The sequence below is a fragment of the Heterodontus francisci genome, chromosome 3 (assembly GCF_036365525.1).
Source record: "Heterodontus francisci isolate sHetFra1 chromosome 3, sHetFra1.hap1, whole genome shotgun sequence".
NCBI lineage: Eukaryota > Metazoa > Chordata > Chondrichthyes > Heterodontiformes > Heterodontidae > Heterodontus > Heterodontus francisci.
Window position 1 is genome coordinate 44,382,829 of NC_090373.1, and position 26,263 is coordinate 44,409,091.

The 26,263-nt window shown below is 42.7% G+C and overlaps 1 protein-coding gene across 1 annotated transcript in view; it reads left to right on the forward strand.

The window, feature by feature from the left end:
- The window catches only part of mcph1 (microcephalin 1), a 429,556-nt gene that overhangs the window by 396,640 nt on the left and 6,653 nt on the right, over nucleotides 1-26,263 (forward strand). Inside the window, exon 14 of the mRNA XM_068021514.1 lies at nucleotides 1,804-2,041. Within this exon, the coding sequence (XP_067877615.1) occupies nucleotides 1,804-2,041 (238 nt within the window). The remainder of the gene's footprint in view (nucleotides 1-1,803; nucleotides 2,042-26,263) is intronic.

Consider the following 26,263-nt stretch of genomic DNA (forward strand, 5'->3'; position numbering starts at 1 on the left):
AACAAATCCACCAATTCTGCCAACAGGCAGTTCTGAGGCACATTAAGGGAATGCGGTCTACAATCTAGGTTTTTCTTGCATCCATAGTTGGTAATGTTGCTTCCAAACGTTTAGCACACAAATGTAATCAGTATACTGGTTTTTACTAGACTTACAATCATACAATTTCAGACTTCATTTTGTTCTGTGTTGCCCTGAAAGCTGTTAACTATCCAAATATGCTAAATATTGGCACCACGATGTGTTGCACGAGAAACAAATGCAGATTTCATACAGATTAAGGAACCAGCGCAGTAGAATTGGGGACTGAAACTCAGGAGACTCCATCTATTATAACCATACCTGGTGCAGCGTTTGAAGCTATTTTAACTCTAGATATTGCAACTCGTTCAGGAAGTTTCGTCTCAGTTAAATGTTATGGGGCAGGTCACATTTTCTCATCAGCATCATTATCACTTATTGTGATAAATTTTCCAATCTCGTAGCTCCGAATTATAGCTATATTATTACCAGCCACAAATACATAGATGGTCATTGAAACTCGCAAACATGTCAATGGTAATGGTAAAGGAAGAGTGAATATCAGAAACCAAAATGGCAACGGTCAGCTTGATTTAGGCCGGTCATATTTGCTTAATTTAATACAACAGTAGACAATCTATTTTAGTGATGTAGGTTAAGGGATAAATATGGGCCAGAAGAACTCCCTTGCTCTTCCTGGAATATTGTTATGGAATCTTTTGCATCTGCCCGAAAAGGCAGATGGATTCTCAGTTTAAGGTCTCATCCAAAAGATGTCACTTCCAACAGTGCAGCATTCCCTCAGTCTCAACCTGAATTGTGTGCTCAGTAGAGCTCAAAGTTTCGATCTTCTGACTCAGGCGAGAGTGCTACCACGGCTGATACCTTAAAAACCTAAAATAAAAACAGAAAATGCTTGATCAGGCAGATCAGGCAGCATCTCTGGAGAGAGAAACAGAGTTAAGATTTCAGGTCGATGACCTTTTCTGAGAACTGGGAAAAGTTAGAAGCATAACCAGTTTTATGCAAGTCAAAGGAGGAAAGGTGGAAGTAAGAATACAGGTGAAGGTCTGTGATCGGGTGGAAGGATAGACAGATTAAATGACAAAAGGGCCTTATAAACCAACTTTGGTAAATAGGGAACAAATTATTCCAGGAATACTTCCTTTCTATTTCTTTAACATTTTACAAGATACATATAGTGTTATGACTGTAGTTCAGGAGGTACTGGGTTGTTTTTAATAAGCAGATTTTTTCATATGATTAATGGTCTTATAATGCTATCAATTGCACATTCAGTTCCACTTAGGGAAGACAGACTTGATCTTCCTGTTATGTAGCATCCTTCTGGACATGAGCATGTCATTGAAAACCTCCAGCGAAGAAAAGCAGAGTAATGGCAATAATCAATTTGGTAATTGTTTCAATATTTCCAAAGATTTCATGAGAATCAAAGGTAAAAACTATATTTGTTGGTCCTGGAGCCAAGACTAAGTGAACTTAAATTCATAGCCCCCATCCCCCCAGCCATCGAAAGAAAATAAATGAGGCTTATTGTGTGACTTAGCAAAGCCTACGAGATTTTTTAGGTCAGTTGTAACAGCAAAAGCAAGCCATTTCCTTAAGGGAAAATTGCTGCAATTCCATTAATTTAGTAACTTTTCACAAGTTGGCTCTTCAAATACACATTTTGTGAATTGAAATTTATTTAACTGTGACCTATTTTCAATGTTGATGTTGCAGAACAGAAATGTTTTTAATTTTTTTTTCTTCAATAAACAGATCTGCAGATTAGAAAAACAATCAACAACAGGACCCTATCAGCAGGATTTATTTGCAAATCAGCCTCTGATCTTCATTTCACCTAAAAGTGAACCACCTACCTTAATGCTTGAGAAACTGGTACAGTTGTGTGGGGGAAAGGTGTGCAAAACGTTACGCAAAGCTGGAATTTGTATTGGACAGTACAAGGGAAAGAGGCCTCCAGGAAATCAACACTTATCAGAAAATTGGATACTCGGTAAGTGTGTAGCATCTCCAAAAATCCTGCACAGAAATGTCAATCACTGAAAGGGAGTAATGGCCTTTTCCTGTTCTTAAAATCCTTTCTTTCTTATGAACAGCATATTCAGGTTGACCTATTTCACTTGTTATGAGATGAGATGGGGTCGAAAGACTCCCCCTTTGTCCCTCTCCTTGTTTGACTGCAACAGGGTTTATTTCTTTTAAAACAGTGGATATGCTTACCAATTCAGTGAGTGTTTAACCCTTTATGTGCTCTGATCATAACCAATCAGACAGGTTTTCTTGAGTTTAAGCAAGAAAGAAGTTTGTTTATTGTACTTAAAACCAAAACCCGATCTAAGTAAAATAATAAACTACGCTTCAACTTACACACACAAACACGAGAATCATACACACACAAATAGGTTACAGAGTGGAAAAGAATAGATTGATTGAATTAGAGTCCAGAACAATAAAAAAGAATATACAGTCTGTGGAGTCTGGTAATTCAGTTGTCATGCAGCTGAATTCAGTAGTTCTGGCTGATAGATGTGGCCAACTGGTTCAGGGTTTCCTTGGAAACAGTGATGCAGATGGTTTTATTCCTGCATTCCCGGGCTCTCTGTCTGCAGCAATGATAGGCTTGGATGTTTTGCATCCAGAAGACTGGGTTGGAACTTGTCAGATCGCTGAGAGAGAGTGAGACAGATGGACCCACTTGGATCCTGTAGTGGTCAAAATCAGGTGCTTGTCTGCTGTAGAGAGAAGGAACTGCAAGTTTTCACACAGATGAAGAGACTGTTACATGATGGCCCAGTGTATTCTCCCTTTTGAAAATTAATTAGATCATGTCTAAGAATTCCAATCTCTCAGGAGCCGATTGTTCCAGGATTACCCTTTGAGTGGCTCATCTCCACCAGTGTTAATATTCTAAGATTGCCTTTAATGTCTTGTTAATGAAGGCAGGACCAGGTAATCCCATCAAAATTCTCACCATTGTTCTGGATGATTACTAACTGGGCATTCATCGCCACCTCAATGCCTTGGAATGTAAAGTATTTAGTGGTAAATTGCAGTGACCATGTTAGCTGCTCGCAGTGATGCTTTATCTTTTGTCTCCTGTTTCTTTTTAAAGTTTAATTCAGATTTCCCACTGATGGATTTTTAAAAATCATCATTCGGCATAGCACGTGTTCATGACACCCTGTACTTGCAAACTTTTTTCCTATATTTATTCTCTAGGCTGCATTTATTGAGAATCCCTAATTTCCTTGAAAAGGTAATGGCAAGCTTTCTCCTTGAATCACTGTAGTCACTAATAATAGTGCTTCCACAATAGGAATGCAAGAATTTTGACCCAGAGTCAATGAAGAAATAGCAATATGTGTCTAAGTCAGAATATCTTGCTTGAGGAGGTGCATGAAAGTGATGGTGTTACAACAATTTGCTGCATTTGTCCTCCTTGTAGCGCTGGGGCTTGGACATGCTATTGAAGTAAGCTTGACATAATCCTGCAGTACATCATATAGATTGTACATATTGCAGACACAATGTATCAGTGGAGGAGGAGGAGGAGGTGATTACATTTAGTAGTGGGACACTGATCAAGTGGACTACTTTTTCCTGTATGGTGTTAAACTTCTTAAATGTTGTTGTAGCTGCATCATCCAGGTGAAGGGTGAGTATTCCATCACACTCCTGACTTGAACCTTGTAGAAGGCCCAAAGCAATTAAGCAGTCAGACAATGCAGAGTACCCAGCCTCTATCCTGTTCTTGTAGTCACAGTGTTAACATAATTGGTCCAACTAAGCCTCTGATCAGTGGTGACCCAAAGACATGGCTAGTTTGGAATTCAGCAATGGTCGTGCTGTTGAAGGTCAGAGTGAAGTGGTAGAGCTTTCTGTTACTAGAGATGATCATTGTCTGTCTCTTAAGTAGCACAAATGTTACCTGATACTTGTAAGCCCAAGTTTGGATGTTGTCCATGTCTTGCTGGCAAGGACTGCTTCATTATCAGAGGGATTGTGAATGGAGCTGACTACTGTGGAATCATCAGTGAGCAGTTCCTTGCTGGCGTTGCGACAGAGGGACAGTTATTGATGAAGCAGCTGAAGGTGGAATTATCTTGCTAATTTACAAGAAAAGGCACTTCACACACTAGAACCCCAGTTGACGTTAGACATTTTAGAACAGATCCCTTTCGTTATATCAACACTGTCTTAGGTTGCTATTATCTGGTCTCTGTATAGTTAATAGATGTGGATCTGGCAGTCCTCAGTTATACCACCAGCTGCCTGTCATTAAGCTCAGACAAAGGAGCACTGCATTTGCTTGTATGGATGCTTGGAGCTCAGTTCCAGGGCTGCTCAATTTTAATATTATGAGCAAGCCAGCAAAAGCTTCCATCAAGCCATTGAAAAAGATTCCCTAACAAGTTTAAAAAGTTTAATAGATCCAGTGGATACCCTTGACACTTCTAAAACACACTTGACTCCAGATGGGAGGTGTACTGGTGTAAGTTTATCTACTTGTGGTGGTCTTACTCCTCTTTGCTTCAGTGTGTTCAGGAATTAAGTTGGGACATAACTCCCAAATTACATTTTTGCATCAAAGTTCATTGACAATCAGTTGAATTTGCACAGACGTTATAGCATCATTAAAGCCCAAATGCCTCCTACTTCTATTTTATCAAAGGTTGAACAGACAGTTTTTATTACAAGAAATGAGAAATGAAGGAAATAAAATACATCCATAAAGGCTTGTTTGTGCTTTTCTTAAATCTACAATTCAAATCATTGGTGATGGAATTGTGATGCTTTTTGATTGCAAAATCCAGAGCACTTAGTTCTCCCAGCAAAGGCATTCACTAATATTTAGATCCATAGATTTTAAAATCACACAAGCTTGACACATTCCCCATGGTTGGATGATTGGCAACAGATTATTAGAAGAAATAATACTGATGAAAAAGATGACAAATTTACTGAGATTAGCTAACATTTTACAATGAGAAAATATGAGTCACATCTTAGAACAGTGTCATGAACTGTCTTGGTTATATTTTTTTAAAGGAAGCTTGCATGAGCTGGAAATCAAACTTAACTGGCCGCATTTTGCACAGAATTTACTCAAAAACATGACAAGGATTCTATATTTTACAGTGGTTCTACTTGCATGCACATTCCAAAATGAATTTTCATGACATCATCAGTCTACCCACATCTTTTAACGTAATGTTAACTTACCTTCCAATTCTCATGTCCTGTGCAATGTTAAGCTGGCATAAGGTAAGAGCAAGTGTGTTATACTGATTGTATCATTTAGATTCAAGGATTCAAGTATGAGGTGATAGTTACTGCATTGTAACTGTTTTTAAAGTACTTACTGCTTTATATGCTGTGTAGTAACCTGTCTCTCGATGCAGAAATCAACAAGCGCATGGGAAAGGCTTCCACTGCTATGTCCAGACTGGCCTTGAGAGTGTGGGAAAATGGTGCACTGACACGGAACACAAAAGTCCGAGTGTATCAAGCCTGTGTCCTCAGTACCTTGCTCTACGGCGGCGAGGCCTGGACAACATATGTCAGCCAAGAGCGACGTCTCAATTCATTCCATCTTCACTGCCTCTGGAGAATCCTTGGCATCAGGTGGCAGGACCACATCTCCAACACAGACGTCCTCGAGGCGGCCAACATCCCCAGCTTATACACACTACTGAGTCAGCGGCGCTTGAGATGGCTTGGCCATATGAGCCACATGGAAGATGGCGGGATGCCCAAGGACACATTGTACAGCGAGCTCGCCACTGGTATCAGACCTACCGGCCATCCATGTCTCCGCTTTAAAGACATCTGCAAACGCGACATGAAGTCCTGTGACATTGATCACAAGTCGTGGGAGTCAGTTGCCAGCGATCACCAGAGCTGGCGGGCAGCCATAAAGGCGGGGCTAAAGTGTGGCGAGTCGAAGCGATTTCGCAGTTGGCAGGAAAAAAGACAGAAGGGCAAGGGGAGAGCCAACTGTGTAACAGCCCCGACAACCATTTTTTTCTGCAGCACCTGTGGAAGAGTCTGTCACTTTAGTATTGGCCTTTATAGCCACTCCAGGCACTGCGCCACAAACCACTGACCACCTCCAGGCACTTACCCATTGTCTCTCGAGACAAGGAGGCCAAAGAAGAAGAAGAGTGGTTAGCACCACAGCCTCACAGCTCCAGGTTCGATTCTGGGTACTGCCTGTGCGGAGTTTGCACATTCTCCCTGTGACCAGTCGGGTTTCAGTCGGGTGCTCTGGTTTCCTCTCACAGGCAAAGACTTGCAGGTTGATAGGTAAATTGGCCATTGTAAATTGCCCCTAGTGTAGGAAGGTGGAAATTATGGTAGGGAATATGGGATTAACGTATGATTAGTATAAATGGGTGGTCGATGGGCGGCACAGACTCAGTGGGCCGAAGGGCCTGTTTCAGTGCTGTATCTCTCAACTGTGGGTTGAAGCAAGTAAAAATAAGACCCTAACTGCCATGAGGTGCATAATGTGGCCAAAGAAGATAGAAGAGTATTTATATATTTGTGTGCAATAATTGATATCTGGGATTGAGTACAACATTTTTTTTTATTCATTCCTGTGATGTGGGCGTCACTGACTAGGCCATAGGTGGTGGGGAGCTGCCATCTTGAACCACTGTAGCCCATGTGAGATAGGTACACCCACAGTGTTGTTAGGAAGGGAGTTCCAGGATTTTGACCCAGCAACAATGAAGGAGCGGCGATATAGTTCTAAGTCAGGATGGTGTGTGACTTGGAGGGGAACTTGCAGGTGGTAGTGTTCCCATGCATCTGCTGCCCTTGTCCTTCTAGGTGGTCAAGGTCGCAGGTTTGGAAGGTGCTGTCTACGGAGCCTTGGTGCATTGCTGCAGTGCATCTTGTAGATGGTACACACTGCTGCCATTGTGCGTCGGTGGTGAAGGGAGTGAATGCTTGTGCATGGGGCGCCAGTCAACCAGGCTGCTTTGTCCTGGATGGTGTCGATCTTCTTGTGTGTTGTTGGAGCTGCACCCATCCAGGCAAGTGGAGAGTATTCCATCATGCTCCTGACTTGTGCCCCGTAAATGGTCAACAGGCTTTGGGGAGTCAGGAGGTGAGTTACTCGCCACAGGATTTCCAGCCTCTTATAGCCACGGTATTTATATGGCTATTCCAGTTCAGTTTCTGGTCAATGGTAACCTCCAGGATGTTGATAGTGGGGGATTAAGCGATTGTAATGTCATTGAATGTCATGGGGAGATGGTTAGATTCTCTCTTGTTGGAGATTGTCATTGCCTAGCACTTGTGTGGCGCGAATGTTACTTGCCACTTATGAGCCCAAGCCTGGATATTGACCAGGTCTTGCTGCATTTCTACACGGACTGCGTCAATATCTGAGGAGTCACAAATGGTGCTGAATATTGTGCAATCATCAGCAAACATCCCCACTTCTGACCTTATGATTGAAGGAAGGTCATTGATGAAGCAACTGAAGATAGTTGGGCCTCAGACACTACCCTGAGGAACCCCTGCAGTGATGGCCTGGAGCTGAGATGATTTATCTCCAACAACCACAGCCATCTTCCTTTGCGCTGGGTATGATTCCAACCAGCAGAGAGTTTTCCCCCTGATTCCCATTGACTCCAGTTTTGCTCGGGCTCCTTAAAGCCATACTTGGTCAAATGCTGCCTTGATGTCAAGGGCAGTCACTTTCACCTCACCTCTTGTATTCAGCTCTTTTGTCCATGTTTGAACCAAGGCTGTAATGGGTTCAGGAGCTGAGTGGCCCTGGAGGAACCCAAAATGAGTGTCAGTGAGCAAGTTATTGCTAAACAAGTGCCACCTGATAGCACTGTTGACGTCACCTTCCATCACTTTACTGATGATTGAGAGTAGACTGATGGGGCGGTAATTGGCCAGGTTGGACTTGTCCTGCTTTTTGTGTACAGGCCATACCTTCTGGGTGGATGCCAGTGTTGCAGCTTTACTGGAACAGCTTGGCTAGGGGTGCAGCAAGTTCTGGAGCACAGGTCTTCAGTACTGTTGCCAGAATGTTGTCAGGGCCCATAGCTTCTGCAGTATCCAGTGCCTTCAGTCGTTACTTGATATCACACGGAGTGAATCGAGTTGGCTGAAGACTGGCATTTATGATGCTGGGGATATCCGGAGGAGGGGCTAATCAAGGGTTTCAGTGACATCACAGACATAGGTTCTTGCAATATGTCATTATCTGAACTCCAAGATTAGGTTCGAGCTTTGAACTCACCCCTACTACTCATTATTTTTCATTTAATTTCTGTAGTATGAGGAGTAGTGAATTCTGCTGATAGTGACTGCTACAGTCCAAAATGGCAATCAGAGCACACGATCCTAATGTCATGTGCACGTGACATTTGCTATTGGTTATTAATTAGATCATCACTACTGCAGGTATATTGAGAAATAATTTGGTGTGAGTATGCATATTTTCCCATTGGCCACTCTAGTTTTTCCACTTACCTCTTTTTCTCCTTCTCTTAACATTACTTTTTCCGTTTTCTTGTTTACCTTTCAAATATCTTCTTTATTCATGGGTCACCTTTAATTTCACGACATTTTCTTTTTCCATTTTTTCTATTTTACTTCTCTTCCTCCGATTTTGCAGAAGTGGAAAATGCAAAGTGCTGTGATACAATAATGTGGATGAATACAGGCCAATCTAGCCAAAAAACGGGAAAGAACCCATGGAGAAATTGTCTAGGGAAGAAACTGCAGAGAAGTCTATAACAGAGAGCACTAAAAAAAGACTGAAGGGATGTAGCAAGGCTGGAATTAAATGTGGTGGAGGCAACCAGGCAGCTGATGGATATGGGAAACTCACCAAGCTATGCTGGGAAGAATACTTGTGAGTTTATGTTTCACAAGTTGATTTTTTTTCCTGTATTCCACTTTTGCCAAGTAATTTTCTTCATTTTTTGAATTTTCATTTCTCTCTCATGATAGCGCTAACTCCTGTAGGGGTACGCTTCTAGGGCATTGATACTTCACCCAAGTGATCTTTCTTCAGCTGTGAGTCCAGACTGAAAGTGTTGGCAGCTATTCAGTAGTAAGGGAAGATCATAGCCAAGGCCAACTGTGTCCTCCACTGACATCCACATGTATAAATTGTTATCTTACTGTGTAGTTCAAAGGTTAAATATGTGAATTAATAACTTAAACTGGTGATGATCATGTCCTTGGTTAGCAGAGGTTTTATGCCATCATCAGCCTTCCTTGTGGATTATGACAGAACTGATAGTAAACCAACACAAATGATGCTGGTATCTCAGGTGTGTAAAAAATATCAAATATAATTGGTGGAAAACTGAAATGGTGGCCAGATGAAAAAGACACATCTGTTAATTGAAGATTGCGGTGTCAATAGGTCTTCAGTTCCAAGATCAAAACCTGTTCACATTTTGTTACATTCTGGCTAATATATGCCTGCACGAATAAAATTTGAGAATAAAATCCAGGTGAACTTTAGAAATGGTAAAATAATGCGATTTGGGCACATCTCCATCATCCAAAGAAGGAAAGACGAATGCTTTCACAATACCTTCAAAACCTGACTTCCTTGACTTTCATTTTTGACTCGAGTAACTTTTCTTGTTTGGTAGCCAAAAGAAACTTAGATGAAGCCTACATTGACCTCCACTTCATGCTGCACGGTCGCTGTCTGGTGCCCACTGGTGTACACTCTTAGCTCCCTAGGTTAGTAGTACATAGTAGAAAAAACAGTTGCAAGAAAGCAATATGTGACATTTCTGACTGTTATCCCACTGATAGATTTCAATTTTTAATTTATTTGCTCTTGGGATGTGGACATCACAGTGGAGCTAAGAAAAAGCAAGGGGCAGCAAACGTTGGTGGGAGTTGTTTATAGGCCACTGAACAGTCGTGATAATGTTGGGTACAGTATAAATCAGGAAATTAAAGGTGCATGTAACATAGCTAATACAGTAATAATGGGCAAATTCAATTTATATATTGACTGGGTAAATCTAATCAGCACTAATACTGTGGAGGATGAATTCCTGGAGTGTGTACGAGATGGGTTTCTGGAGCAGTACGTTGAAGAACCAACAAGGGATCAGGCTATTTTAGATTCAGTATTATGTAATGAGATAGGCTAATTAATAATCTTGCTGTAAAGGAGCCTTTGGGAAATAGTGAGCATAATATGACAGAATTTTGCACTAAGTTTGAAAGTTATATTGTTCATTCTTCAACTTGAGTCTTAAATCTGAACAAAGAAAACTATAAAGGTATACGGGGCAAGTTGGCTCCGGTGGATTGGGAAAATGTACTAAAAGACAGGCAATGGCTGGTATTTAAAAAAGTATCACATGGTCTGGAACAAATATACATTCCAAACCCAACAGGAAAGATGAATCAACCGTAGCTAACAAAAGAAGTTAAGTATTTCAAAGAACAAAGAATAGTACAGCACAGGAACAGGCCATTCGGCCCTCCAAGCCTGCGCTGATCTTGATGCCTGCCTAAAGTAAAACCTTCTGTACTTCCAGGGACCGTATCCCTCTATTCCCATCCTATTCATGTATTTGTCAAGATGTCTCTTAAACGTCGCTATCGTACCTGCTTCCACCACCTCCCCCGGCAGCAAGTTCCAGGCACTCACCACCCTCTGTGTAAAGAACTTGCCTCGCACATCCCCTCTAAACTTTGCCCCTCGCACCTTAAACCTGTGTCCCCTAGTAACTGACTCTTCCACCCTGGGAAAAAGCTTCTCACTATCCACTCTGTCCATGCGGCTCATAACTTTGTAAACCTCTATCATGTCGCCCCTCCAGCTCCGTCGTTCCAGTGAAAAAAATCCGAGTTTATCCAATCTCTCCTCATTGCTAATGCCCTCCAGACCAGGCAACATCCTGGTAAACCTCTTCTGTACCCTCTCCAAAGCCTTGGACCACCAAAACTTTGACCACCTGGCCGGGCTCATACCCCAATACCAGGTCCAGTACAGCCCCATCCCTGGTTGGACTATCTACATATTGTTTCAAGAAGCCCTCCTGGATGCTCCTTACAAAATACAATTTCATTTCAAAGTGGCTTATAAGGTTCCCAGAAAAAGTGGTAAGCCTGAGGATTGGGAGCAATTTAGAATCCAGCAAAGGAAGGTCAAGAGACTGATAAAGAAAGGGAAAAGAGAATATTATTACGACCAGGTGAGAAGGGTCTTGGGGTTCCCTCTCAGCCTTTGCCTGGTTTAACTGTAGCAGGGTTTAACTTTTAAAAATACACCGTGTTTTAGCTCCCCCTTAGTGAATCCTTGTTCACTGCTTTCCAATTATAAGGCAAAGAAACAGGTTTTCTTAGGTTTAAAGAAGAAAGATTGAACTTTATTAAACTTAAATTCTAATTCGGTTAACGTCTATGGATACGCGACGCGCCCACGCTAGCATGCATATGCGATACATGCAAATAGAGACAGAGAAAAGCAGAAAATATAGAGTGGAAAAGTTTGAGGCAATATCTGAAGATAGTTTTGGTTACTGTTCTTTGAGCTCGCTGTCGAGTCCTTGATTGTAGGTAAGTCTTGCTTTTTGTTGGGACCCAGTATTCTTAAACCTTGTTCGATTTAGGAGACTTTTCTCTCTTGAGGTTCAGGTCTTCAGTGGATTTGGAGTTCCATGAGAAAGAGATGGGAGCAGACAGGAGAAGACTTCGCAGTCCAGGAGCAACCAGTCTCTGTGTCTCAAATTGTCTGTACAATTCAAAAAACTCAGGTTGCCCAGCAGGTTAGTCATGTGACTAGCTGGTTTGACCACGTCTGTTTGTGGATTCAGCCATCTTAGCCGTCATCCTAGAATGTGAGCTTCCTCACCTTCAATGTCTGGTGATCAAAGTCCATTGTGGGTTGAATGTATCAGGGAATGGTCCTTTATCTCCACAAGCACTGTCTGTTAGTATGTAAATGTTTTTTCCAGCCACAGCTGATCTTTTTACCAAGTCATTTCCTCGCTCCAGCAACAATTTAAAATCAAGGTTCACATGACAAAATTAATATGCCTCATTCTTGGCAGGTGGGGATCTGCATGACAATATGAATGCAATCTGGCGAGAAACATAAAGACAGACTGTAAAAGCTTCTTTAGGTATGTGAAAAGGAAAGGACTAGCAAGGACAAATGTGGATCCATTACAGGCAGAGACGGGAGAATTTATCATGTAAAATAGGGAAATGGTGGAGAAACTAAACAATTATTTTTTGTCTGTCTTCACAGAGGAAGATACAGAAAATCTCCCAGAAATACTAGGGAACCAAGGGACTTGTGAAAATGAGGAACTAAAAGAAATTAGTATGAATAAAGAGGCAGTTCTCAAAAAATTGACTGGATTGAAGGTTAATAAATCTCCTGGACCAGATGGGCAACATCCTGAAGTGTTGAAGGAGGTGGCTATAGAGATAGTGGTTGCATTGGTGGTTATCTTTCAAAGTTCTATAGATTCTGGAAAGGTTCCTGCAGACTGGAAAATAGTAATTAAAAATAAATAAATTTTGTGGGATGTTGGCGTCGCTGGCTGGAGGTCAGCATTTATTGCCCATCCCTAATTGCCCTTGAACTGAGTGTCTTGCTCGGCCATTTCAGAGGGCATTTTAAGAGTCAACCACATTGGCTGTGGGTCTGGAGTCACATGTAGGCCAAACCAGGTAGCAGCAGATTTCCTTCCCTGTGTTGTTGAAGCTGCACTCATCCAGGCAAGAATTCCATCACATTCCTGACTTGTGCCTTGTTGATGGTGGATAGGGTTTGGATGAGGGTCAGGAGGTGAATTATTTGCCACAGGATTCTCAGCCTCTGGCCTGCTCTTGGCGTCACAGTATTTATGTGGCTGTTCCAGTCAGGTTTCCGGTCAATGTTGAGCTCCCGCACCCCTGCTTCCCCCAGTTCCCGGATGTTGATAATGGAGGGTTCAGCGATGGTAATGACTTTGAATGGCAAAAGGAGGTGGTTAGATTCTCTCTTGTTGGAGATGGCCATTGCCTGGTGCTTGTATTGCGCGAATATTAGTTTCCACCCAGCAGCCCAAGCCTAAATGGTGTCCAAATCATGCTGCATGCGGGCACGGACTGCTTCATCATCTGAGGCATTATGAATGGAACTCAGCACTGTGCAATCTTCAGCAAACATCCCCACTTCTGACTTTATGATGGAGCGAAGTTAATTGATGAAGCAGCTGAAGATGGTTGAACCTAAGGCACTATCCTGATGAACTCCTGCAACAATGTCCTGGAGCTGAGATGATTGGCTTCCACCAACTACAACCATCTTCCTTTGTGCTAGGTATGACTCCAGCCAGTGGAGATTTTTCTCCCCATCCCCCGATTCCCATTGACTTCAATTTGGCTAGGGCTCCTTGATGCTACATTCGATCAAATGCTGCCTTGATATCAAGGGCAGTCATTCTCACCTCATCTCTGGAACTCAGTTCTTTTGTCCATGTTTGGACCTGGGCTGTAATATGGTCTGGAGCCGAGTGGTCCTGGCCAAACTGATCATCAGCAAGCAGGTAATTGCCAAATAAGTGCCGCTTGATAGCACTGTCGACAACACCTTCCATCACTTTGCTGATGATTGAGAGCAGACTGATGGGCAGTAATTGAATGGATTGGATTTGTCCAGCTTTTTATGGACAGGACATATCTGAGCAATTTTCAACATTGTCGGGTAGATGCCAGTGTTGTTACTTTACTGGAGCAGATTGGCTAGGGGCATGGCTAGTTTTGTCGTTTTATTCTTCAGCACTACAGCTGAAATATTTAGTGACCCAGAGCCTTTGCTGTATCTAATACGCTCAGCCGTTTCTTGATACTTCGTTTCCACAGGGTCTGTGAGGCAGTCACTCCTACCAGTACCATCATGGATAGATGCATCTGCAACAGGTAGATTGGTGAGGACGAGGTCAAGTAGGTTTTTCTCTATTGTTGGCTGTCCACCACCTGCCACTGGCCCAGTCTAGCAGATATGTCCTTCAGGACTCAGCCAGCTCGGTCAGTAGTTCTGTTACCGAGCCACTGTTGGTGATGGACATCATAGTCTCCCACCCAGAGTTTCTTCTGTACCCTTGCTACCCTCAGTGCTCTTCCAAGTGGTATTCATCATCGAGGAGCATTGATTCACCAGTTGAGAGAGGGCAGTAAGTAGTAATTAGCAGGAGGTTTCCTTGCTCATGTTTGACTTGATGCCATGAGACTTCATGGGGTCCGGAGTTGATACTGAGGACTCCCAGGACCAGGCCCTCCCAACTGTATACCACTGTGGCACCACCTCTGGTGGATCTGCCCTAGCAGTGGGACAGGACGTACCCAGGAATGGTGACGGAAGACTCTGGGGCGTTGGCTCAAAGATATGATTCTGTGAGTGTAACTATGTCAGGCTATTGCTTGACTAGTCTGTGGAATAGTTCTCCCAATTTTGGCACAAGAACGCAGATGCTACTGCGGAAGATTTTCCCTGGTCAACTGGGCTAGTTCTGCCTTTGTCATATCCAGTGCCTAGGTTGATGCTGGGTGGTCGATTCGGGTTTATTCTTATTGGACTTTTTACACAGCAGTTTGATATATCTAAGTGGCTTGCTAGGCCATTTGAGAGGGAAGTTACATTGCTGGGGGTCTGGAATCACATATAAATCAGACTGGGTCAGGACGGCAGATTTTCCTCCCTGAAGGACATTATTGAACCAGATGGGTTTTTATGACTGATTGTTTCATGATCACCATTACTGAGATTAACTTTTTATTCCAGATTTATTTAATTAATTGAATGTAAATTCCCCAATTGTCGTGGTGGGATTTGAACTCATGTCTCCAGAGGATTCATGCAGGCCTCTGGATTACTAATCCAGTAACATAACTGCTAACCACTATTCTATAATCCCCAGTAAATTATTAAAGTGTTATTTACATTAAAATTATATTAAGTTAAATTTAGCTCTCAGAGGTTAAAAATCCCCCTAGCAGCCAAATGTGGGGAATGGGATTAGATGTCGATAAATGTTCCCATACATTATTTATTGTGTACCCCCCTTCCAAGCCTACCAGCTGCCTGTGTACCCCTACCAGCAAACAGGTTAAATATTTTAACCCCTTTAATGCCCAAGCATTGTAAAAATGTGCAGGTTATATTACACATATACAACTTAACAAGGGGTTAATGTGTTGGATGAGGTTGTTTTATTCGAGCATAGATGCCTAATGTTTCAAATGATAGGTGATAGTTTGAGTCATGAATTGTTTTTCACACAAGGGAACTGACGATACTTTGATTTTGTTCCAGTGAGTGATGAAAATCTACTTTTACACAGTTAAGTTGTCGCATCAAAACAATTTGGGGAACTCTGCTCGCATTTGTACTCAAAACCTAGCCAGCTGTTTTTGTTAAAACTCAATGTTGAGTCCACCATCAATTGAGATGTCCAGGAAGTTCTCTTGTTCTTTTATTGACAAGTCTTGCAGCAAGGGTACTGCAGAAAAAATTGTGAAGGAGCAGCGGACCCAACTGTTTGTGTTTTCCATTGAGAGAAAGTACTTGCGTAATTGCCTCACCAATGTAGTGAGACGTTGCTTGAAGTCACTTTTAATGCTGTCCTGCAACTGTAGTTCATTTGTTGTCAGGAATTCATGCATGTTTGGGAAAATTTCAGTGTTATTTTCCTCCACAAAGCAAGCCCAAAATTCCTGCATTTTCTTTATCATTGACTCAGTTTTCTTCTGGGCTTGAAAATGATTGCACTCAGCCCTTAGGTCCTAAACTTAGCTCATTCAGCGAGAGAATAGAGCTGACAAATAGCACAGCCATGATAGCCAGGCTGTGTGATGCAGACATTGAGAGAGTGGGAATGGGTGATCTGTAAAGAATAACTTGGCTTCAAAGTGAAGTTCAAAGAAACATGTCAAGACCTTGCCACTTCACAACCATTGAACCACCATGTGGAGCAATAGATTAATATGCTCGCATCTCATCTCATTACATGGAGGGGAAAATATTCTGGAATTCGAGGATTAAGCTTTTATAAAGATTACATTCTTCACTGCATTGTCCAGCATCTCCTTTAGTTTGGTAGGCATGCTTTCAACACCAAGTCCTTCCCAATGTACACGACAATGCAACCACATCGCATTGGGAGTGACTGCTCTGACAGTGTATCACTACTCCACTATGCATACCAGTTATTGACTTTGCTCTATCTAATGCCAATTCATTGCGAGCAGGTGATATTATGTTGATTTATTAAGCTGTAAAGTAACCAGAAAATCTCCTCAGCTGTTGTTGTGGTAGGAGGTGACTGGGAAAACAAAATGGCCTCCTCTACTGCACCTTCGTAAATGTGATGTGACGCATGTAAGCCAGAGGATGAGCTAAGACTGCCTCATCTGTGGATTCATGCATTTGCAGAGCAAAGTACTGGCTGCTATTGACATAGTTCACTAGTTGAGTTCGGACATCATTGATCATGTCATTAATTCAATGTAACACTGTGTTGTTTGATATTGGCACTAACTGAACTAATTGTTGAGCTTCTCTCCAAATATAGTGCTTATCATGTCTGCAGCTACAGGTAGTATTAGTTCCTCTGCTCTGGTGTGAGGTTTTCCTGACTTTACAACTCTATAATTCATTATGTATGAGGCTTTGAGGGCCTTAATATTGTCATCACGAGTCGTAAAGAGCAAAAATGATTTGTTCACCATTAGCTGTGCCCATAGCTGCTTGAAAGATTTTGACAGTTCATCCTTGTTTCCAAGTAGAAGAGATGTTTTTAGGCTGTTATTCAGCAGGGCTTTACCACATAACACACACTCCGGCTGAAGGTATTCATTGGCTCCAGTCCAAGTAAATCCCACTTTGTCATATTTATGCCTCTGATATAGATCCTGTTTTCTGCCTGCTATCAACTTTCTGCTTCACAGGCTGAGATTTGTATGTTGAGTCAGTAGTTGTTGTCTCACCAGTGATTTCAGCAAGTGTACTGATAGTGGCAAGACAAACTTCATTACTTCACTTCTCAGCACTGATAGTTTGTATGTTCTTTTTCACACAATCTGTATTTAGCTATCTGTCTATTTTTCATGATTGCATCCCAGTAGATATAGTTGTAGTGCGATGTATACAGCAGAGTAAGAAACTTTGTTCTGAGCGCAGTTAGACTGGACAGTTGCTGGGCAACTGAAACTACACTGTAGTGTATGGTGATTTGAGGTGAAAGCTTTGGACATAATCATCTCTGTGTATCTTGCGTTCTCATTGGTACATCTTGAAATAAATTAATTACTTTATATAACAAATTCCCACAGAGTTGCCTCACATACCCCTAGAGGTATGCAGACCACAGTTTGGGAAGCCCTAATCTAGATGAACCAGTTCATGAACTGGTGCTTCCCACAACCTGAGACAATTGAAATTCATTTAGATATTCTGTTGCATGTCCAGACCCATTCTATTAGGATGGCTTATTCATTGAGAACAGCAGGGTTTGACAACCAATTTAATGGGCAACTCAATTAGCCAATCTCTTGACACTATAAGCTGGGAGAGGATCAGAGATCAAGCCCCTGGAGTCCAGTCCAGCCAACCAGGAATGATGTTACTGGACTACTGATCCTACCAAATATCACCACTGGGAAATTTAAATTTCGTAAATAAGTAAATCCGTAATAAAAAGTTAACAAGTCAACAGTGAATTGCCTGGAATTGATGTCCTACAGGCAACAGCCACAGGAATCAATAGATCAGTTTGTCAATAGATGCCGCAGTTAGGGCAACGAATGCGATTTTTCAGAAACTGAGCTGTCAGAGCAAATAATGGAGCTGGTGATTGTCTCAATACCTCTTGAAGCATTTCAAAAAGACCTCTTGGGGACAAAGAAAGGTTGCGGCATTTATGCGTTGCTAGAAAATGGCAGGAAATATGAAGCCATTTTAGCTGGACAACAGCCTCTGCAAGCATTAAGTACAACCGACAGTATCGGCACGGTAACCAAGGCGCAATAAGAAAGCAAGCTGTGTGCTTTGTCCCACTCACTGCCAAGTTGTCCTGCATTTCAAGATCTCTGCAAGGCGTGTGGTAGTAGGACACAAACAAACAGAAGACAGGGGCAGCAACAGGGTAACAGAAGCAAGGAAAGCGCGAGAGACCTGCGCAAATGCAAGCTGATACAGGAAGTCCACAGCGAAATAAACCTGCAACAAGAGTCAGAGTGGAGCGATTCTCAACCAGAAGACAATCAGGCAGTTCACATTGTGAACCTGACACATTGTGTTGATGAAGTCAAACATCTGGAAGCTTTTGCTACTATTAATAGATGTACCCAAAGAAAGTTGGCAAACTCATACTCAGGACTAAGATTGACACGGAAGCTGGTGCAAATATCCTACCAATCCGAATCCTGAGGGATACATACCGGGGTCATTGAAAATTAATGATACAACCAACAACTGCAAAGTTCACTGCATACAATTGGTCACCCATTCCTTGTAGTGGCACACTAACAATGCAATACAGCTATGGCAAGTTGGCATGGAAACCACAAATATTTTACCTGGTAGACACGAGCAGACCAGCAGTGGCAGGACTACCGGCGTGTGAGGACCTCAACATCGTGACTATCCACAAGATCACCAAGATATCCATTACAGCATAAGAGACCAAGGGTACTCACGTTGAGGCAGTCCAGGACTTGCAACAAATGTACCTGGACAGGGTTGACACCATGGGAGATTTCAAAGGCGATACCGTACTGCACCTCAGTGAGGATGCAATTCCATCAGTTGACCCTCCCAGGAAATGCAGCGTGCACATGCAGGAAAAGCTTAAGCTCGAGTTGTATGACATGGAATGCAATAGCATCATCCGTCGTGTGCATCATCACACATACTGCTGCAGCTCAATTACATGCATGCTAAAGAAAGATGGAACAATCAGTATGTCTAGATCCAAGGTATCTAAACCGCTCCCTGAAGAGATGCCCCCACAATATTCCAACATTAGATGAATTGAATCCCAAGTTCACAGGAACCAAATTCTTCTGCAAGGTGGATGCTAAACATGGATATTGGTCCGTACACCTTGCTAAGGAATCTCAGGAAGTCACCACCTTCAGAAAACTATTTGGAAGATATTGCTTCCAGAGATTACCCTTTGGCTCATCTGTCATCAAGATCTGTTACAGCAGCATAGGCACAGAATTATAGAAAACATGCCTGGATGTATATGTGTTGCCAATGATATTGTAGTAATGGACAAAACCAAAGAAGAGCATGATCGAAATCTTCATTCACTGATGGCAGTAACTCATCACAAAGGGCTCAGTTTTAACACTAAGATGTGCCAGGTAAATGCAAGTCAGATCAATTTCTTTGGCTCCATCTATTCAGGTTGCAGAATCCGTCCTGACCCAGCCAAAATCGCAGATGGAAAGCATATGCTTGTTCCACAAGTCGGGCGGCACAGTGGCGCAGTGGTTAGCACCGCAGCCTCACAGCTCCTGCAGCCCGGGCTCGGTTCTGGGTACTTACTGCCTGTGCGGAGTTTGTAAGTTCTCCCTGTGACCACGTGGGTTTCCTCCAGGTGCTCCAGTTTCCTCCCACAGCCAAAGACTTGCAGGTTGATAGGTAAATTGGCCATTGTAAATTGCCCCTAGTGTCGGTAGGTGGTAGGAGAATTGAGGGAAGGTGGGGATGTGGTAGGGAATATGGGATTAATGTAGGATTAGTATAAATGGGTGGTTGATGGTCGGCACAGACTCGGTGGGCCGAAGGGCCTGTATCAGTACTGTATCTCTCTATGAATCTAAGACAAAGAAGATCTACAGAGATGTCTTGGATTTTTCAACTTCTTGGCACCATACATTCCAAATTTTTCTGACTAAGCATCATCATTGAGAGAGCTCTTAAAGAAAGACTTACCATATGTATGACAGGAGGACCATCAGCATATGTTTGAGTTTCTCAAACAAGCATCGTCAGCAGAAACCTTTGCCCTGCAGTTTTATGATCCAAGGAAGAAGACAATCCTGGAAGTCAAAGCCTCACAGAAAGGGCTAGGTGCATGCATTCTGCAGGATGACAAACCAATTGCATTCAGATCCAAAAGTTTATCCTCAGCACAATTCAATTACTCAAACATAGAGCGTGAAACACTTGCTCTGGTGTTTGGAATTACAAGGTTCCACACCTACCTGTTCAGTAAGCAGTTCACCGACCACAAACCACTGGAGATGATCTGGCACAAACCATTGACAAACGCACCACCTTGACTGCAGCGACTTTTAGTGAAAGTACAGGGGTACGACTTTGATGCCTGCTACAAACCGGGTACCAAAATGGTCACCTTGGATCCGCTGAGCAGATTGCCAAATTCGAATAAGAATGAAGAAGTCTCACTGGATCTATGAGTCGACAGCATGGGCATTGAAGTGGAAGATGTGCTCAAAATTGATTTATTGCATTTTGGTCAGCACCTAAGTGACCAACTGCAATCAGAAACAGCCAGTGACCCACAATTGAAGACACTGTGGAGAGTCATCTTAGATACAATAAACAAAGTGCCTGAAACCCTCAGTTGCTTTTGGCCTTATTGAGATGAACTCGGTATCTCGAGAGGCATAACCTTCAAAGGGAAGCAAGTGATTGTGCCCAAAGCTCTCCAACAGGACATATTGTAACAACTTCAACAAAGCCAGATCGATATAGAGCGAATGAGACAACTGGCATGAGATACTGCATTGGCCAGGGATCAACGGTGACATCGAAAGTTTAGCGAGGATGTGCGAGGCATGCCAGAGCCACCAACCACAACAATGTAAAGAACCTCTACACTCTCACGAGATTCTGTCAGTCCTTGGCCCAAAATCGTCACTGATTTCTTTACCGTGAATGGAGACGACTTTATATTAGTCACCAATTATTTCTCCAAATTTCCAATTGTCAGACAGGTAAAAGACACTTCAAGCAGTCGTTGCAGCCACATTGAGTGCCATATTCAGTCTGTTCGGTGCACCTGAAGAAATTATTTCTGACAGTGGGCCACAGTATACGGGCAGACATTTCAGGGATATGTGTGCCAATGGGGCGTAAACCACGTGACATCCTCACCACATTACCCGAGATCTAATGGTCTTGCCGAGCGAATGGTTCACACAGTTAAATCACTTATCCTGAAGTGTAGGACAACGAAATAAGATTTGCGTGTTGCCATGTTACACCTCAGAGCTACTCCTATGGATATGGGCTTACTGTCACCAGCAGCGATCATGTTTGGAAGGCAAGTGCAAACGATTCTGCCAAGCCAGCATCTGAACAAATTCTCCGAGAGGCAGGAGACACTGCTCGAAAAACAAGGGAGTATGAAGATGGTGCATGATCAACATGCAGGGGCGAAACTACCTCACCTGCACATAGGACAAAAGGTCAGGGTAATACACCTCACAGTTTGAACTTGGTTACCTGCAGAGGTATCCAAAGTATGCTGTGAGCCTCGGTCTTACAAGGTTACAACATCTAACGGAGCAGTGTTGAGGAAGAACCGAAGCCAGTCAAGAGAAGTGTGCAATACTCCCAATTGTGCACAGTGGACTGAAAAGAACACACTCCGATGATGAGGGTGTGATGGAACAACAGGACAACAGCCAATACATTGACAACACGTATGCAAGCCAAGAACAGCCAGGGGTGAAATCCCCATTCCCAGAAAGTTATATCGTAACAAGATCTGGAAGAATTGTCAAACCACTGAAACGATCTATGAACTTTTAAGCTTCTGCACTCGTATCTTTCACAATCCCTATCTTTATACTTGTAAATTTTATACTTTCTATCCCTGTATAACTAATTTTGATATCCAATTTTATATGTTTTTGCTTGTAGCCTACGAGACATATCTTTGGAAAGAAAGAGTGATGTCGCTTTTAGAACTAAATATACCAGTCAGCTAAGTACCAGGATGTAGTCATGTGACTAGAAGTCATTGTCACTCTGCACAGCAACACCCTGGACAAAGGTTCTGTATATAGTTTGACCTGTATTGTATGTACTAGTTTAGCTGTTAATAAACCTTCTAGAGATCTTCAAGGAACTGGAATCTACGTACCTCATTGTGTTGCTTAAGATAGCACAAAGAAACTCATGACAAGCTCAACACCACCTTCACAAGAAACGTTTTATCAATGATGCCCACAACTTATGAATGAATTTTTAAAAATAAGGATGGTGAGCATGGAAGATCTGATAAGGGAAACCGGTTCAAGAGGTAAGAGTGCTCTCCATCAGGAAATACTCAAGAAGTTCAGTGGAATTATTGGTCACTAACATGATTTTGTGTGGTGTGTTATAGTATTTTCTGTGTTATGAAGTGTGCTTCAAAATTAACTGTAATTCATTATAAATAGTTACGCTGTTTACCCACAGTTTGTGAAATAAATCTGTCTGTTGATTTATATTTCACCTCGTCACAATAGCCCATCTATCAGGAAATTAGAGAAGGGCATGTGATGGTACATGTGAAATTACAGTAACCAGCTCAGATAACAAAGTGTTTTAAGAATTGTGATCCCCAAGTCATGGTGACATAAGACAAGATATTGGATGGTAATGTAAACTGCTGATTAAGGGATGCAGGATCCTCTTACAGGAGAGACCAGTGACACTGAACAAGAGACAACACCTAATTCAAACTTGAAATATGCAACAGAAATTAACTCATCCGGCATAACAGAAATGTACTATTTATATTGTCATATTTGCATCCTGTAAGATCATATTTAAAAACTATAAAAGACTGTTGGGGCCCAAACACCCTCTCTCTTTTTCACCTTTTATATAACGTCAGACAGTTCCTATATGGCATCTAAGAAAATATGATGTATAGCCGCCTTCTGTGGGACCTGTATTGTTGCCAACATTTTACAGGCATCCTAAAATTCTGAAAATATTACATGGAAATAAGGCTGACTTCCTACATTTTCTCTCAAATTAAAAATTTCTCAAAAAAGGGTGCATTTTGCAACACATAATCTACAGTTACATGGAGTATGTATCTATCATGAGAAACTGGGCCTGAAACAATTCCTTCAAGATTGATGTTGCAATTATAAAGTGGATGACAGCACAGTTTATAGGGAACTGTTTTCTGACTGCCCAAAATGTTATGAGAATTCAAAGTCCCTCTTGACCCATCCACCCACTTGTAGAGTTTTTTTTGTTGTTTCGGTTGTAGAAAAATGTGTTTTTGGACAAAGTCCCTATTTTGCATCTGCCTTACAAATCAGCTGCAGTGACCCAGCCACTGAGTGTACTCATCACAGTGAGCTTTCAATGAACAATTTGATATTTCTTGTTTAATCTAAAAATAAAAATGTAATTGCAACCAAAACTTGGAAAGCATTTTGTGTTTCTGTAGGGAAAATTTCATGAGAAACTCAAAAGCAAATTCTAAATTTATAGCATCATAGAATTTTACAACATAGATGGCCATTTGGCCCATCATGCCTGTGGTCGATCTCTGAAAGAGCAATCTGTTTAGTTTCATTCCCCAGTCCTTTTCCCATTCCTTTTTAAATTGTTCTTTTCAAATATTTATACATTTCCCTTTTGGGCATTTACTGAATAAAACAAGTTTTCCAAACCTCTTTTAATGATGATTTAAATTTATGCCCTCTTTTTACTGATTCACCAACCAATTAAAATAGGTTTTCCCTATCAAAACCGCTCATAATTTTGAATGCTTGTATTTCCTCTTAATCTTTGTGATCCAATAAGAGAATCCCAGTTTTAACTTCAACAACAACTTGCATTTGCATCATTTTATTAATGTAGAAAAATACCCCAACGTGAAACACAGAGCTATAATCAGGCTAAGTGGATGTTGAGCCAGTGATTGAAATATTAGCGGGGGAAGGGGGGTGACCAAAAGCTTCTTGAACATGGGTTTTAAGGAGGGTCTAGAAGGAAGATAAGGAAGAGAACAGATGGAAGAATTTAGGGACAGAATTCCAGAAAGAAAGTTGGATGTAGGCAGGAAAAGGCATAGTTAAGAATAGTGTGATGAAGGGAAGGTGGGCATAAGAGACCTGAGTCAAATGAATCGAGAGCTCAGCAGGGGTTCTAGGGCTGGAGGAGGTTACAGAGATAGGGAGGGGTGGGCCCATAAAGGAAGTTAAACATGAGTTTGATATATTAAATTGAAGCCAATGGGGACTGGAAGCCAATATAGCTCAGCAAGAACCATAGTGATGGGAGAACGGGACTTGGTGCAAGAGAGGATATGAATAGCAGAGTTTTAGGTGAACTGATATTTATGGAGCATGAGCAATAAAATGTCAGCAAGGTTGATGTTGGAGGTGACAAAAGCCTGGGTAAGAATTTCAGCAGCAGATCAGCAAGGGTATGTAGTTTGTGGTGGACTCCAAAAACACTGGGTGAGAAATTGCCTTGCACAGTGCCACAGAGGCCTTGCGCTGCTCTCTGTGTGTCTCCCGTGCCACTAACCACTCCTGCGCAACTGCACGGTGTTCTGTTAGTATAAGAGTGTATGTGGGGGTGCCCTGCATGGAAGGAAAGCTGTGTATGGACCCTATCCTGACCAACTGATACACCAGGATTTCTAATTTGGAGAATAAATGGGCAGGCAATGTTTTCCTACATAACTCTGCAAACAGCAGATACAAAAATGCAAGATGGGCACCAAGTTGCAGATAAGGTGATTTTTATTTTTAATTGTCCTGTTGCAAAATGTCTGGTAGTATTCTGGAGGTGTTGTGGTGAGTTCATGGAGTTACCAGAGGATGTTGCTGCATTCTCATGGGGTGGGGGGTAGTGCAGTAGGTGACCTGTCCCCACAAAGGGTGCAACAGGTATGGGGGCAGCAGTGGCAGTACCCCTGGGTCTACAACACGACAGGGAGATGGAGCAGAGGCTGCGGAGAGGGCAGGTTCTGCACATTTCCTGTGCCAAGTTGGAGCCGGACTCTTCCATTCTCCTTGGTAGTGACAAAGCACCCAGCATCTCGCTGTCCTGTACGTTGCTCCAACAAGGTCCTCATCTGAGTCCTCTGCAGCAGAACTCATCTGTGACCAGCCTTCCAGTGAGCTGGCAACCGAACCATCCTTTACTCTTGGCCTAACTATAGGCAACTCATGCTCAGATGATTCACCGCATGTTGATCCCAACTCTATATTAGCCTCCAAGGTACATACAGTGCCAATATCTGTACTGATGGCTGAGAGTGTCAGATCAAATGACAGGGCTTCTTCATCAGTGCTGTACGGTTGCTCTCTTTCCTTCTCCCAGATCTTCTGTGTCTAGGCAGAAGGCAGTTCTTGGGTGTCTGAAAGCACTAACTCCTGAAGAGGGAAGGGTGATGGGGTGGAAGGCAAGAGATCCATGCTTGAATCATCATCAGTTTGTTCATCATGCCAGATAGCAGGATGAACTTGTACTGGGAGTTGAGGAGAGGCATTAAACAGGAACATACTGTCATCCTCAAATATTTTCAGTGATGCCGGATGCCAAGGGCCTTGGTGCAGCTGGCCCTATGATCCTGAAGGCCATATCCTCTGTAGGGCTTAGGAAATGCAGGTGTCCTTGTGCCCTGCCAGTTCTGCTCCCTTCTTTTGTGTGCCACCTTGTCCTGCAAGAGAGAGGACAGAATGTACAGCACTCTGTTTGGGTGATGTGCCTGCCATAGCTGAATATGTGAATATATGGAGGCAGTTAGAGGTGGGTGTGAGAGTTAGATGGAGTATCTGGATGTTAGGTGTGAGTCCTGCAATGGAATGATGCTGGGTGAGTGATGGGGGTGTGGTGCTGGTATATGGTGGATAGGCGATAACATAATGCATTCACTGACCTCAACCAGCTGTGTTAGGTCATTCGATTTCTTGTGGCACAGTTGTCTTGTCCTCGGGTCCAGACTCCAGGATTTGACTTTAATGGCACCTTGCTCCCACTCCCTTATGAGGGTACTCCTTCAGGGACTCCGAGCTGACACCCCCCCTGCTCACGGAAACATGGCATCTCTGCTCCAGCCAACCTGCAGCTGCAATACCTGCAGTGCCGAATCTCTCTTCCACCCCCTCCCCCACTGCTTCTCTGCCCCCCTCTTCTCCCACCCTGCCCCTCATGCCCCCCAACACCCCACTCTCTGACCCCCTTTGCCACCCAAATGCCCCCGCCCCC